General features: G+C 36.5%; 1 protein-coding gene across 2 annotated transcripts in view; it reads right to left on the reverse strand.

The window, feature by feature from the left end:
* Nucleotides 1-16003, reverse strand: part of LOC127066105 (dual specificity tyrosine-phosphorylation-regulated kinase 2-like) — a 29595-nt gene that overhangs the window by 9996 nt on the left and 3596 nt on the right. For both annotated transcript variants that reach the window (XM_050999428.1, XM_050999429.1), the window contains exon 1: nt 14094-16003. This exon is cut by the window's right edge and continues 3596 nt beyond it. In XM_050999428.1, the coding sequence (XP_050855385.1) occupies nt 14094-15428 (1335 nt within the window). In that variant the 5' untranslated portion in view covers nt 15429-16003. The remainder of the gene's footprint in view (nt 1-14093) is intronic.

Consider the following 16003-nt stretch of genomic DNA (forward strand, 5'->3'; position numbering starts at 1 on the left):
TCGTTCACACATATGTTATTTGTAAATATAATGTTCGTTAGAAATAAAATTTTGTCAAGCTGATCTGTAATTGTATTCATTAAAATATAAAATAACAAACAATCGTTAATCTTACAATTTTTAATATTCTTTCGATCTCTCTCTCTCTCTCTCTCTCTCTCTCTCTCTTCTGTTATCTCTTTTTGTCTTTTACTAAAATCGATACACGAAAATAAAATACTTCACAGCGAAACACCCATCGAGCCAGGAATGATACATTCAAATCAACTGTCAACGAAAATATCTACGTCGAACAAAAATGTAAAATCGATTGTATGAAAAATAACAAAGCTGCCAATCAAAATACAATCTGCTTTTGACAGCATCGTGTCACGTTGCGTAAATGTATTATATACCTATTGTACATGAATCTCTTTCATTGATCGCGTTAAATACTCAATAACACACCTTGACCTTTCCCAGTGATTTTTTCTTAATTCGTTTTTCTTTTTACTTTTTTACGAACATTTTCTTTTTACACGCATTCACAATTTTTTATACACAAAACAGAAGTTTTTATATATATTGAAAATTTTCCTTTCGAAAAAATCAAATACAATTACCTATTTTTCCTTCTAAAAAAACCTCACAAAGTTATTTTAAAACGACTTAATCTTACTGTCAGTACTTTACAGTAAAGATAAAGAACAAAGAAAAGAAGAACGAACAGGCAAACCTGATATTTCCGCGTCGTGAGAAATAACAAGTAGAAATGTCGGAGTTATGTACACAATTCGACACGATCATCATCATAGATTTTACGAAAGGAGGAACGTTCGATTCATTGCATCATTTCGATCTATAAATATGTAAATTGTTGATACGCAAGTATGTATGTTATGCAATAACAAGGAACGGTAATATTTGTACAATTATGACTTATGTATGTACATATGTCGATATTACGTATTTCGTAATACGACAATAATTTCAACTTTGCAATAGTTTCTTTTTCTTTTTTCTTCCCTTCCAAGGACAACGAGGAGGTGCCTCCTTGATAAAAGCAGTAAAACTAATCGATGTCGTCTTATCGTCGCGCTCTGTTCGTATCATTGAAAGAAAAAAAAAGAAAAAAGAAATGTTTCACGCCCTACAATATCCCCATTATATAGTTTCTCCCCTTCACGATTTCTTTCGTACCAGAAAGATAATAATCCTAAGGAGCACTAACATTGAGTCATCGTCGTCGAAATGGAAGGATAGTTTGCTGGTTGGTCTATGAGTCGGTGCCATTGTCCCTAAGTGACCCCCTCACCCTACACCTTTCATCCGTTCCGTAACGATCGATAGTGCTTTTAGGAAGCTTCGTAAAGAGAGACACATAACGTAAACGTCTAAATTAATATCTATGGGTTTTTCACGCGTTTTCTTTTTTTCTTCTTTTAAACATACACGAAAAGCTTATAAACGAAAATTGACGGACGCGACGATGCGAACAAAATTATTATTGTGTTTAACCAAGAATATATATACATATATATATATATATGATAATATGAATAAATAATATATACTAACACATATGTAACATAGTGATAGAGAACGTAAATGGAAAATGTTTCGTATATATATATATACATATACACATACTACTAGATAGATAGAAAATGTTATTCGCAAGTAGGCCATCACGAATTACACGCAGCTACGGTAAGTGCACGTTTTACGAGCATACTGAAAGTTCGCTGTTCGAAGAGAGGGAGAGAGAGAGAAAGAGAGAGAGAGAGAGAGAGAAAGAGACACAAGCGATGCATCTAACCCGGGGGGTCGGAAAGTCGAGTCTCAAGGTCGACCGATGCATCTGACCGGAAATACTTCAGCTGCCTCCTTTCGTTAATACATACTTCCATTTTGAACACTTACAAACGAAACGATCCCCTTCGTTCCTGTGCCTATGAGAAAGAACGAAACGAATTGTTTCTGTTTTTATTTTCTTTCTCATCGCAATCTTCTCACCCTTTCGTGAGAAGTAAAAAACGAAGAAGAGCAAAAACGAACAACGATAAAACGCCAATATCTAAAACAAAGTTAAATAGAGTTAAATCAACGATACGATAGAGAAAGAAAAAGGTAGAAAAAGAGAAAAGGAGAAATGGAAAGACAGACATGAATAGAAACAACAAATGAAAATTCGATTTTTCTTGCGAACAAAAGCGCTATTGTTATAAACAATCTAACGAAGGATAAAGATAGAATAGTAAAATAGTAGAAGGAAATGAGAAAAAAGGTTGAAAAGAAAAGAGGACTTTAAATAACATTTTTGTATAGCACGTAGCTACCGAACGTGTTCGTTGCGATAGTAGATTTCTTTTGAACAAACCAACGTAAATCGGTCGTCTATTTCTAGCTAATATAAAATCGAAATATTAATATTTATATACATATATAAATATATATATAATACACATACACACATATATATATTTATATACATATACACGCATACACGTATATATACGTATATATAAATATTAATATTTCGATATTACACACACACATGAAAGCGTGTGTGTATGTATATATAGGTATATATGTGTATATAACGAAGCGACCAACACACTTCTGCTCTTGACACCCATAACACCGATATTATAAAATACACGGATTTTCTCTGTCGAGACTCTGACGTCCTCCTTTTTCCACCCCCTATCTTTTATCTCACTTTTACAAACGCATACACATACATACCTACATACACGCACGCATACGACACGCGCGCCCGCACGCTTACTCAGTCACGCTCTTTCTCGTTTCCACCAGAGGCTTATTGCGCGTGTTTCCTTCGAACGTCCTCTTTCTTTCTTTAATCAAACGCGCTGTCGACATTTTTTCTCGTCGACGCTCGGCAACCCTGGGGCGATATGTATTTAAAAAAAAAAAAAAAAAAGAAAAGAAAAAAAAGAGGGGTGAAAAAGAAAAATGAAAAACGAAGGGAGAAAAAAAAAAGATTACGTGGCTCGCTTTGTGAGATAATTAGAACAAGCTATGTTAGCTTCCAAACGATTTCTCTTTCTTTCTCTTTCTCTTTCTGTCTGTCTGTCTCTCTTTGTCTTTCTCCCAGGACGTCCTTTATTGCAAGACCGATGGAAAAGCCAAAGTGGTAACTACTGTTCGAAATCTCAGTATTTACTCAGTGAAAAGACCGAACAGTTTAAACACCTTATAACCATATATTGATTATTAATTTTCTCAATGGTAAGAGATCACTCGGTCATTTATCTATCCTTAATGGATAAGAGATTGAATCACGTTTAATATTTAACGCAATTTCATCCTTTCGATATCGCATTTCCCTTTCTCAAATCTCTCCTTTCTTCGGTTCGCCATAGAACTCGCCAACTTTTAGAATTATCGATCGTATGTATATACACTGATCGCAATCTATACGTATTTATAATAATAATAATAATAATAATAATAATAATAATAATAACATCATTTTTCATCAAATTAATTTTAATAAAATATCACGTTCCGATTAAATCCTCGCGAATGCATGATAATTCATTGATGAATTATCAATATACAGATTGATCGTAATGATATTTAAAGATAGCACATATCATTTAATCTATAGCTTTTCCAAAAATTCACGACATAGGAAATACTTTGGATTAGTTTCTCCCTTCGATCCTACGAGACCAACGTAATTATTAAAAATGTATAATACGATCATCGACCCAATCACGATAAACCGATAAATTTGTAATTAGCAAACTATCGATATAATTTTATTGAGAACATAAAAGATAATTAGAGAAAATTCCATATATATATATATGTGTGTGTGTGTGTGTGTGCACGTATATATAAATGTAACGAAAGTTAAATTTGAAAGTTTCCTTTCGTCGTAACGGACTATTTCCGTTAACAAGTTGAAAGCCCACAAGAGACTTTGTGTTTTCATTTACATCGTAAATCGAGCTTACCACACTCCTTTCTCATCGGGGGACAAGAAAAGCCCTGCGGCAGGTAGGTATTTTCCTTCTTCTCTCCTTCTCATCACCGTCCTCAATGCGCCGAGTAATTTCGAAAAAATTCTAAATGAATTCGTGTTCCGGTCGATCGTGCGCGGTCATCGCCGTGTTTTACTCGATTGCTATCGGCGGAAGATAGAGGAAAGAGAAAGAAAGAAAGAAAGAAAGAAAGAAAGAAAGAAAATGAAAGAGAAAAAGATAGAGAAAGAGATAGAGAGAAAGAGAAAGAAAGAAGTTTAGCAGTTTATCGCTCCGTCGCTTCGTATACTCCGTCGAAAAGGTTGGAAAGCGAGCTTCAATTAATTTTCAATTACGTCTAGCCGTAATTTAGCTTCTCTATTTCCGTTGGTCACGCGACGCTGCACTTGACGCACGATCAGTTTCTCTACATCATCATTGAGACGAAGGAGGGAAGACTGAACAGCGATCGAACGATAAAGAGAAAGAAAAATACAAACAGATGGACCAGACCGGATAGAGAAAGATATAATAAGATAGTGATAGAGAGAAAGAGCGAATTTTCAAGTTAAACTGGACTTCAAACCTTTGATCTCGTTGTCTCTCTACCGTATGAGTTACATAATTTCAACATCACCGAACGCGTTTAAATACTAAATCACCGAGAGATAGCGTGGGTATATTTCCTTCATAAACTTTACGAATACGTAACTAACTAGAACAAAAGGCACGTGTCCTTCGTATTTTAAAGAGGACTGTTTCATAATTGAAGTCTCTTAGAGGTCGAAAAACGAATGGAACTAAATAAATCAAAACAAAAACAAAAAGAAAGGAAAAAAACGTAGAATAAGAACGAAAAAGGTCATGTAATAAGGGAAAAAATACAGGTCGCTGAAGCTTTTCTAACGACGACGACGACGACGACGACGGACTGTTAAATAGAAATATTCCAAGTTTAAAAACTAGGATATGGACGTATAACGATGGGGACGATCGGTATTAAGTGATATTTTTGGAATCCTCGAGATTGAAAATTTAATGAAACCAACGAAGGTTCGCGACATATGAAACGAGTTATCGACTAAACGAGTCCGACGTAACCTACGAGCTTTTTCATGAATAATGCACCATTATAACGAGAATATAAGACAAATAAACCACCTTCTCTCTTGGCTTCATGCCAATCGATACAATGTGCCCAGGCCAAGGAACGGTTTTATCTTTTATCGGAATGAATGACGAAACAACGTCGAGCTTCTTCCACTCCAGAGGTTCGATTAAAAATATGTCTCAACTAATGCGCGATGACCAATCTCTTACTTGTTTTTATACAGAAAATATATATATATATATTTTTTTTCATGTATATATACATACATGTAAATATACGTACAGGTTCGATCGAAAGTTTCTAGGCGATATTAAAAATCGATTCGATTATCCTATTTCGAGACTTTCTATGGCTAATTTTTGTAATCTTCTCTTCTTATCATTTACAGAAGAATTTCTTATTTCTTCAATCGATCAGAAACTTTAAGAACTTTCTTACGATCTAAAAGAGAAAAAAGAAAAGAAAAGAAAAAAGGAAATTAGGCCTAAAAGGAAAGCAAGAAAGTAATTGATTTTTTTTTCTTTTTTTTCTTTTTCTTTTTTTTTTTTTTAATCACTTAGAAACTTTTAGAACTTTCGACCGAACTCTCTCTGTATAAATTTTTCATGGGCATACGCACGTCCGTGTCTTTTAGCACTTATTGTTAGAACGATGTCGTCCTAAAGAAGAAAGACAGTCGAACTTGACTCGATGTTATCGCAACCTCGACTGGCGACCCGATCTGGAGGTTGCTTTTAATGCACACGAGAAGGAGGCACTTAAAGTTTATATACATTGGTGTAAACGCGTCTTCCATTACACGGCACTTGGAATCTGCAAAAAAAATAACACACACAGAGAGAGAAAGACGCACACGCACACATACACACAGAAATGGCGATTCTTTTCCCTCGAGTAGAAACCGGTCCATACTTTCTGTGTGCCCGTGTGTGTATGTCGCGGAAGTAACAACGGTCCTGCTCTCCATATATATACTAACGTTTCGTCTCTATCATGTGTTCATGGCTCGTGTATTAAAGTGGCCAACGCAAAGTTTCGAATGACTTGATATTATCCATCGACACCTTCCTCTTCCTTTAAGAAAGTCGACTAGACGACATATACCTACATATAAGAATGAAAGAAATAGTTTTCAAATACGTTTACTTCCCGTCATTTATTTATTTACTTTTCTAAGTAAACTTTTGTCGACGTCTGTGTCGATGTTCCAATTCGCGTATTTATAAATATATTCTTCTGTAATAACCACCAAAGCTATCCCCGAGGAAAAACACGATAAGGATGTAAACTTAAATCGTTGCTACTATTATAAATATATGATTACTTATTGATATATATACTTATTGATAAATATATGACACTTATATTATATATATATATATATATATATATATATATATATATATCATCAACGAACAATTTTCTTACTACGCTACGATATTACTGATTTGTGAAATGCAAATCTTATAATATAAAATAGAATAAACATTCATATTTTATCTTTTGATTTTGATTAATTTACATTATATATTTGATAATAATATTTGTCTACTATGTATGTACATATATATATACATATGTATGCATGTATGAAAAGGAAAACAAATTGCAATTTGGCGTCCAATGTTAACGGTAAAAAATAAATAATATATCCAATGAATGTCCTTATTGCGTGCTGACGTACATACATACGTAGTACATATTTACGTGGGTGTACGTCGCGTTCATTTTTATTTTATATACGGTATCATTATCTAATGTGTGCGTACACGAACGAAAGAACAACCACAATGATATCAAAGAAGGGAGGAAATCACACGCGGTGTCTTTTGCGTGCTCGATATCGCAACACGTTTCTTCCAGTCCGACGCAGAATTTACAGCTCTGTAATAAAGATTCGAACGGACGCAGCTCGATTAGAAATTTGCATAGGGGTTAAAAATATAAGTCGTTCGTTCGACGTAAAAAAGAAAAAGAAAAAGAAAGAGAGAGAGATCGATTTTATAATCATTCGTTCGTGATCATCAAGATTATTTTCGATCGTGATTAGAAAAACGACTAACGTAGAATTTATAAACATTAAAATCGATGTTCTTCTTATCAATTAATTCGTTTAATAGTTAATTAATGATATCAGGTAATTCTTGTTATTGGATAAAAAAGAAAATGTATATGGGAAAATAATCAACGTGGAAGAAGAAAAGAGATAAAAAGAAAGAAGATGAAAGAGCAATCGGATATCCGATATAAGTTAGACGAATGAAGAGACAGCGTGAAACGTGCCACGTAAAATACAGTAATTTCGCGTTCACGCTTTCGCGTATATTTCCATTAAAACAGAGTGAGTAAATATCGAGGTTGCTTGTTCTCGTTGGAATTATGAACGGTTTCGCCGAAATTGTTACGGTCGACCTTAAAGCTCCTTGTTACGGAAGGTTAAAAATTTCTTTTAAGAGGAAGCAAACGAAAATGAGAATGACGAACAACCGGCTGATAGACTCTCCTTCTTCGTCTCTTGCGTTATTTTCGACTGTGTCTTCGAGTTCGCTGACCTATCCGGCCAACGAAGAGAACACGAGTAAGGAGTAGAATAGAAAAGGTTCCACAAACGATAGATCTTTAATTAGATTTTTCTATTTCCTTGTTGAAAATTTCCAGTAAGGAATAACGAGAAAAAGAGAGAGAGAAACGAACAAAAAAGAAAATCAAAAAAAGAAAATAATAAAACAAAAAGAAAGAAAGAGAGAGAGAGAGAGGAGAAAAAATGAAATAATTAACTCGTTCGTTAGATATCGACCCATCTCTGAATGGTATCGAAACGATAATCGATATAAATTTCCAATAAAGCACTCTTCTCGAATACGTTGTACGTCGCACACACTATCGCTATTAATAGCGAACGGAGAAACCTATTCGTTCTTCCTATTTTTACGATCGAGCACCCGGCGCAATTTACTTGGTAGATAGTTTCAAATCGATTATGCCACGATTATGTCCTCGATCGATCAAATTTGTTTTCGTTTTCCAATCGTCGTCAACGACGGAGACCCATTTTATTATACATTTATGGGGAATTATACAAGAAGCCAAAAGAAATTTTACGATCTCACGAACGTAAGAAATACGAACGTAAAATAAACGTAAATATATTTTCCGACAGACAAACATATCTCAACCTGTCAGTTATTATTACGACTAAATGTAAGAATAAAAGCGTTAAGATGACGCAAGATGATCTCTGGTAATGTAAATAAGATGATCGAAAATTCTCTTTTTATCGACAAACACATTTTTTCTTTTCTTTTCTCTCTCTCTCTCTCTCTTCGTGAAGACACCACCGAAGTCATTTCAAGCGATATCTGTCGATACTTTTAAGATCTTCCCCTTTCTTTCCTCCCCGCTTATCCCCGCCAATCCCCGCATCACCGAAACATTTTACTTTCGTCCTCTTTAAGGTGACAAAGTGCCAATCGAACGAACGAGTTTACCCGAAGGAAAAAGTTTTTTCTACGATCTGTGATCCTGAGAAGAAAAGATACGTGATGGTTAAGAGTAGAAAAGAGAAAGAAGTAAAAACGAAAATGAAAAATGAGAGACAACAGGAGATAAAAGGGATCTGTCGTCTTGTTTATCGAAACTAAGGGAAAAAGGTTGTCGTAGAAACGAATTCAGAAATAGATTCGGGAGGGGATGGGACTCGTACGGTTTATATTTGGATTGGGAAGTGAAGATGTACAATGTGGGAGGAGTGCTTAAAGAGGGGAAAAGATGCGACCGATGGAGAACGTTGCTATGAATATACCTGCTTACTGTGCTCTCTCTGTCTCTCTCTTTCTCTTTAGAACATAGATATACGACGGATATGATAGATATACGAAATTATCGTAGGATGTGAAAAAGCGTAGTTTGTAATCGATGTCACGCGTGTAACTCGTACAGGTTGAAAAACGATTAATCAATGATTCGTTATAATCCATAGATCACGCGAGATTTTAATTATTATATTCGTTAAACTTCGTCGTTATTAATACGTAAGAAAAAGTCGAAAGCGAGGAGATGGAAAAAAGGAAAGAAATATACGAAGAAGATAAGATTAAATGTGTATGTGTGAAAAAAAGAATATAAAATAAAATAAAATAAAATAAAATAAAAAGAAGAAGAAGAACGCGTTTAACGCGATATTCGAATCAAGGTCGACGCGTGATATATTCGACGTACGAGATAAGTTAAATAACATATCAAAGAGTTAACTGACCCAAATAATATTTATCATCGACATATAAAAACGATTCGACTGGACATGATTCTATCAAGATGCGACTTTGTTTCTTCGATTCGATTCGATTCGATTCGATTTGATTCGACTCGAGTAGATGGATATTCGACAGGGATTCGTTACGATCGATACACATGGTTATATTGTATTCAGCGATATAACGCTTGTTCGAAAGAGAAATAAAGGGAAAGAAAAAGTGAGAGGGAAATAGAGATAGAGAGAAAGAGAGAAAGAGAGAGAGAGAGAGAGAGAGAGAAAAACGCATATCAATCGGTAGACCGTGAAAGCGCGTTCAGCCGAGGAGGCGTGTAGTTACACGTGTTTGTAGCATCGTAACGTAGACGTATGTACTACTAGCCGTGAGTAATTGGTGTTTATATCTCGAATCGAATTCACCAGCCTTCGTGAAAACTCAACTACCATTCACCATTAAATGTTACGACCGATGGATGAACCGATCGATCGATCGATCGATCGATCGATCGATCGATCGATCTATCTCGATTTAGATCTCTCTAAAGCAGGATGCTTCGAGTTACACTACTGCGATTATTATTACTATTTTTTTTTTCTTTTTTTCTTAATTTATTTTACGTAACACTGATCCTTTCGCGATTAGATAAGCTAGCTTATGTATATACATAGGGTGGTATATACGGAGGGGAAGAAAAAATCATGACTTTGATATCGATTCGTTGTAAGAATTTCACATATGAATAACGAACGAACGAACGAACGAACGAACGAACGACATATGATAGAACTTAGACGATATCGATCCAATGACGTTAGAATTAATCGAGTATCGCTCGACATCCATTAAATCGCGTATATCGTAGTCAGTATAATAATTTTAACTACGGCTCGTTAAGCGGTACGATTTTAATACGGTAATATAAACTAAAGCCGGTTCGTTCGTTCCCGATTAACTTTCACGTAATTTTATTTTATTCCTTCTTTCCTTGCCATCCGATATTTAAATCAATATTTCATTATTTTATATTAGCCGATATATTATCTCGTTTTTATCTTCTTCTGTGTTTTCCTTTTTGCTTTGATTTCAATTTTAACAAAAATACATAGCAAGCGTTGTGCATATATGTTTGCAATTATTTATGTACAATCTAAAAATATACGATTAACAATATCACGTTTATTGATTTAACACGAATTCGTGAGAAATTAAGAGAAACGTGAAACGCTAAACTAAAGGGACGACTATTAAATATTTTTATTTAACGATAGTATGTACTTGATTCAATGTTTAATTCGATGGCCAATCGTTTATATAATAAGATACCTTGTACTATGTGACCCATGGTATGTGTATATATATGTCTGTATATATATATATATATATAATATTATATACGTGCTTCCTCTATCATACGATCGATGGCATTGAGTTCGAGCGCACTCGAAAAGAAATGAAATCGAATTTCGTGGGTCACCAACCATCATCGTTTCATTCTCTCCATTTTCCTTTTTCGCATTTTTATCGAATCGAAACGAACCGCATGGAAAACTTCATGGAAAACTTGACGGAAAACTTGACGGAAAACTTGATCTTATTACGATCTGTAGTCGTGTGAACTGGGCCGTTCAACGTCTCTCGAACGGATGCTGAAAGCCCGGTACAGGTTACGCGATATTTGATCTCCTTCGAGAAATTTACCACGCTACCGTAAGACGCCGTTAAAACGTAAAGAAAGAGAAAGAGAATCACGGAAGAGAGAATGGAAAGAAGAAAGAAAAAGAGAGAGAGAAAAAAAGAGAGACAGAGTAATTATGTTCGCGTCTAAATTCTTCGATGATATTATCTGGAAAATAATGAAAAAATTCAAGGATAAATCTTAGATGAAAAATTAGAAAATTCGAGTTTTCCAATAGGATGGAATAAACGAAACTTTCTCTCTCTTTTTCTTTGTCTTTATCTTTCTGGGTGAACGAACCAATTTATCGGTTAAAAACAAATATAAGTTGATAGGAATGTACAAGAACGAATTACCTCGTTCTCATATTTTTATACGTCGAATATAATCTTTCTATTTTCTCTCGATTTTCATATTCAAGAATACGGAAACGATGGTTGAAAACTTCCTCCAAATTTCCTCTCTCTCTCTCTCTATTTTTAGTACTCGAGACGCGTATTTTGGATTGAATTTTTGTCAGAATTTTGTTTAACCCGGAAAATGCAACCTCATGAATTTGCTTCCGGACGATCCTATGGATTTAAAAGTCTCTCAATATTTCTTTCTCTCATTTTCTTTCTAACGTAGATGCCGAAATTATGAAAAAGTTAATAGGAAACGAGTATGAGCTCTCGTATCTGACCTAGAAAGCAATTTATATATGTATATTACAAAATAGAAACAATATGATAAGACGAAAATACGGACGAAAAATGTACGATAGAAAAATTTTTTATTATTATTATTATCCCTTCTTTTTTAGTTTTTAATTTTTAATGCAACGAACACGGCACCGATAAAAGTAGCGTACGAGAAAAATATTTTAAACGCGTTTTCTCGTTCTGCTTTTCGAGATTCACCGTAACTTCGCACCAAAATTGCAAATGCAAATAAATATTTATTTCCAAATTTAAACGAATTCTTTTTCTAGCGTGGCGAACACAATCAAATAGGAGAGAAAATATTTTCTTTTTCAATCTCTTTTTTTTTTTTTTCTTAAATAAAATAAAACAAAATAAAATAAAATCCGCTAATAAGAATTTAGTTTTGTTAAAAAAAAGAAAAAAGATCGTGTTCCATCGAAATACCATCATAGTTCGGGATAACAAAGTAAATTTGTACCTCGGTAGATCTCGTTACTACGTATTCAATACTTTCACGCCCGATTGAGAATTTCAGTCATCGAATAGTACGATTCTTTCGCGATTGTACTAAAAATTTATGATATATCGCACACGTGTAATCGACACATACAGTGGCCATGAAATAGCTTGTTACAAGTGGCGCTAAGTGATAGAATTGCGACTAATATATCTGTTCGTTGTTCTCGAAAACTTTATCGAAACGATTAATAATTTTTCTTTCGTATAAATTTGATTCGTTTATCAGTACATTTATCAGACTCTGTCATTTTTATTAAAACTTAATCTAAAAAGAGAGAAAGAGACAGAAAAAAAAATAGATAATTCAAAAAGATACGTTTGATATATCTAGAAAATTACGAATACGCATAACGACATCCCTCCTATCTCTTCTACAAAATACTTGATACAAAAGATTTGGTTTTAAAAATTGATAAATAAGTCACTCGAAAATGACTAGAATTATTAAAGCTGGTAGGGTCCTACATAGCATAGAAACATCGAATATCAGTTTGCCATAACACGGCATATCGATTTCGGCATGCACAGTACCAGCGTCGTTAGGTAACAGGCTTTGGCCCCGAATCACGGTCAAAGTTTGGAGCAATCATTGACGAGGACCATGAAACTTGCAAGGTCACAGAGATATATATACAGGTACCTATACAGTGAGAAAACGAAAAGTTTACCAACGTTGCGTGACAAAACATACGTAACGTCGAGTTAAGCTTTCGAACCCGCTATAGCTCATTAAAAACAACGCCCGACGACGACGTTATTACATCGTGGTATACGTGTTCCTATGTATTCCTTTATACATAGTTATATGCACAGCAGTGTGCATACATGCGGTCTAGCACAACGAGTTTGTCAATAGATTAATCCTCGTACATTGTCGCGACCCAGTGGCGCCTTTGACCCCTCGTACGAACTATAAACGAGTACTCGTTTCCTATACTCTCATGTGCATCGCATTTGCATGAAGAGTTTCGAACGACTTTTGCTTCGCTCTCGAATCTCAAAGAAGACGATAGTCTCGAAATATTAACACTATCGTCAAGTACCTTTCCAAGTACTCACCTCTCTCATCGATCAAAAGGGATAAAGATTATAAGACGATCGATCGATCGATCTATTTATACATAAGATTCTTCGTATTATCAAAAAAAAAAAAAATAAATAAAAAAGAAAAGATTTCGTATTATTATACTCAATTTTAATATTCTTAAAGATTGTTTAATAAGGCGCAATCTTTGTTCGCCTATCTCTTAAAAGTTCTTATTAAAAATTCACTAGGAACTAACGTTCTTAAAAGAAAAAAAGAGAGAGAGAGAGAAAGAAATGAAAAAGAGAAAAAACGTTAACGATGTTAAAAATTAAAATATAGTAGGAAAGAGGCATCTAGTTTCGCTCGACTCGGCGTCATCGATCCTAGATAAGTACGAACGCGTTATCAGCGAGAATGCGTTCATCAGTGCGAGCAAAGTTTCTACACAAGTTCCGCGTTACGAGTTCAATAAAAGCAGCGCTTTAGATTCGAATATCTTACTCGGAAGTAATTAATTCGCTCTATTGCGATACCAGTCGAAAGATTTCAAAAAAGTATAATACGAAGTTCCTTAACGAATAAGTATGTATCACTTATACCTGATTACTATTCGCGGAGCATTCGTGAAAATTTCGCGAAACCTTCGGGAAATCATCGCGACGCGATATAAATCTTGGGAGAAGTACGGTAAGATACTGAGAGTGACATTCGATATAAAACCACGAAGGTAAAAGGGATCGTAAAAACGGGGGTAGCTTAGGTGTCCTTTCTGCTCGACTCGCGGTCGGATCATAGTCGAAAGGATCCTGACGTAAAGAGGATTTTGAAAAAATTGTGAAAGAAGAAATCACCTTGATACCACTCCGTCCTTGCTGCTTTAGAAGAACGTTCTCCGGCTTCATATCGCAATGTATGATTTTGTTCTTGTTCAGTGCGTCGAGGCATAGAAGAAGGGAATAGGAAAATTTTCTGACGAGCTGAAGACTAAAGCCCCGAAACCTGTTCTTCTTGATGAGCTCGTATAGATTAATACTGAGTAGCTCGAAGGTTATACATGTGTGACAACGAAAGGTGAACGCTTCGAACATATGAATGATGTTCATCCTATCGTGTTTGTCCTGTTCCCTCAGCTTCTTCAGTATCTCGATTTCCTCTTGCGCCTGCCGATGGAACCTTTTCTCGTTCCTAATCATTTTGAGGGCAACGTGCTCGTGGTTCTTATGATCATATACCTTAACGACCTGACCGAAGGAACCCTTGCCGATTACCTTGAGGACCTCGTACCTGTACGCCACGTGATCGTGCGGTACGTGTATATAAGAGCCTTGATCGTTGTCGTACTCGTGATTGTTACGCCGTCCGATGATGCCGGGTCGTTTCTTGGCGTTCGCCCCGATGAAATAAATATATTCGTAATTGAATATCTCGTGGTGCTCGTACGGCGTGAGTTTGTTCATGTAGAACCTCATTACGGTATCCGGTAGGAGCCTCATCGACATGCGTTTTTCAGGAAGAAGAACGGTACTGGGGCTTGCGCTGGCCCCGGACGCGGTGCCGGGCCTTCCGTCGGTGGTGCAAACGACGGCTCCACCCGTACCACCACCGCCACCGCCACCACCGCCACCGCCTCCACCGCCACCGCCGCCACCGCCACCGACACCGCCGCCGCCACCGCTCGAACTGCCATCCGATCTACCGTTCTTCACCATCGGACTGCTCGACTGCGAGTTTGGCTGGGAATGCGAATTGTGACTCGCGTGCGAGCTCAAACTGAGATTTAGGCTGTCCGAGTTCCCGGAGAGATTTTGCAGGCTGTTGTTAGCGCTTGACGCAAGGCTGGGCAGGTGCGTGGATGCTCCTCCGCCACCGACACCGGCTCCTCCACCACCACCTCCTCCTCCTCCGGCTCCTCCTCCTCCTCCTCCTCCGCTGGCACCACCGCCAACCACGTGACCGATGGTCGCGTGCGCGACGTGTCGCGGCGGCGACGATTCGCTCTGCTTCAAGTTGTCGAAAGCCGCTGCCATCATCACTACTGCCGCCGACGTTGACTTTAACGGTGGCAGGTGATTGCTCTCGTTCGTCGCTATGTTGCACGTCTGCGTCGATATCGTGTCCGCCGCCGTTCCATACGGATTTGCCCTTGACAGAGGCATCATGCTCGCCGCAATGGTTAAGCTAGTCATTTGTTCCTTCCTCTTTCTCTTCCTCTTCTTCTCCCTCTATTTTCTTCTCCTTCTTTTTGTTTTTCTTCTGTCTCTCTCTCTCTCTCTCTCTCTCTGTCTGCCTCTCGTCCACCTCTCTCTCAAGCAAGCGCACGTTGAACCGACGAGGAAAAGATCTCAAGACAACACGGTAGATTCGTATTTTCCACCACCCCGTGGAATCGGCCTTATCGCGGTCTCGTCGGATATCTTCATGCCGAGGGAACGATCTTATCTCGTTATCTTCCTCACTTGCTCCCCTACCTTCTTCTTTGTTAGCAGCTCATCCTCTTTTTCTTTTTCTCTTTCTCTTTCTTTATCTGTCTGTCTATCTATCCATTTAGTTATTTAGTTATTTAGTTATTTATTTATTTAGTTATTTATTTATTTATTTATTTATTTATTTATTTATCTATCTCCTCTTCCTTCTTCTCGTCCCTTATTCCCTTTGAATAAATTAACGAAATAATATTCTCCTTTATTCTCAGTCTCTCTATCGTACGATCGATAGGTTATAATCGAGGGTTCGTAGAATTTTCTCCCAGAAGAAATAAGGA

Source organism: Vespula vulgaris, chromosome 9 (assembly GCF_905475345.1).
Source record: "Vespula vulgaris chromosome 9, iyVesVulg1.1, whole genome shotgun sequence".
NCBI lineage: Eukaryota > Metazoa > Arthropoda > Insecta > Hymenoptera > Vespidae > Vespula > Vespula vulgaris.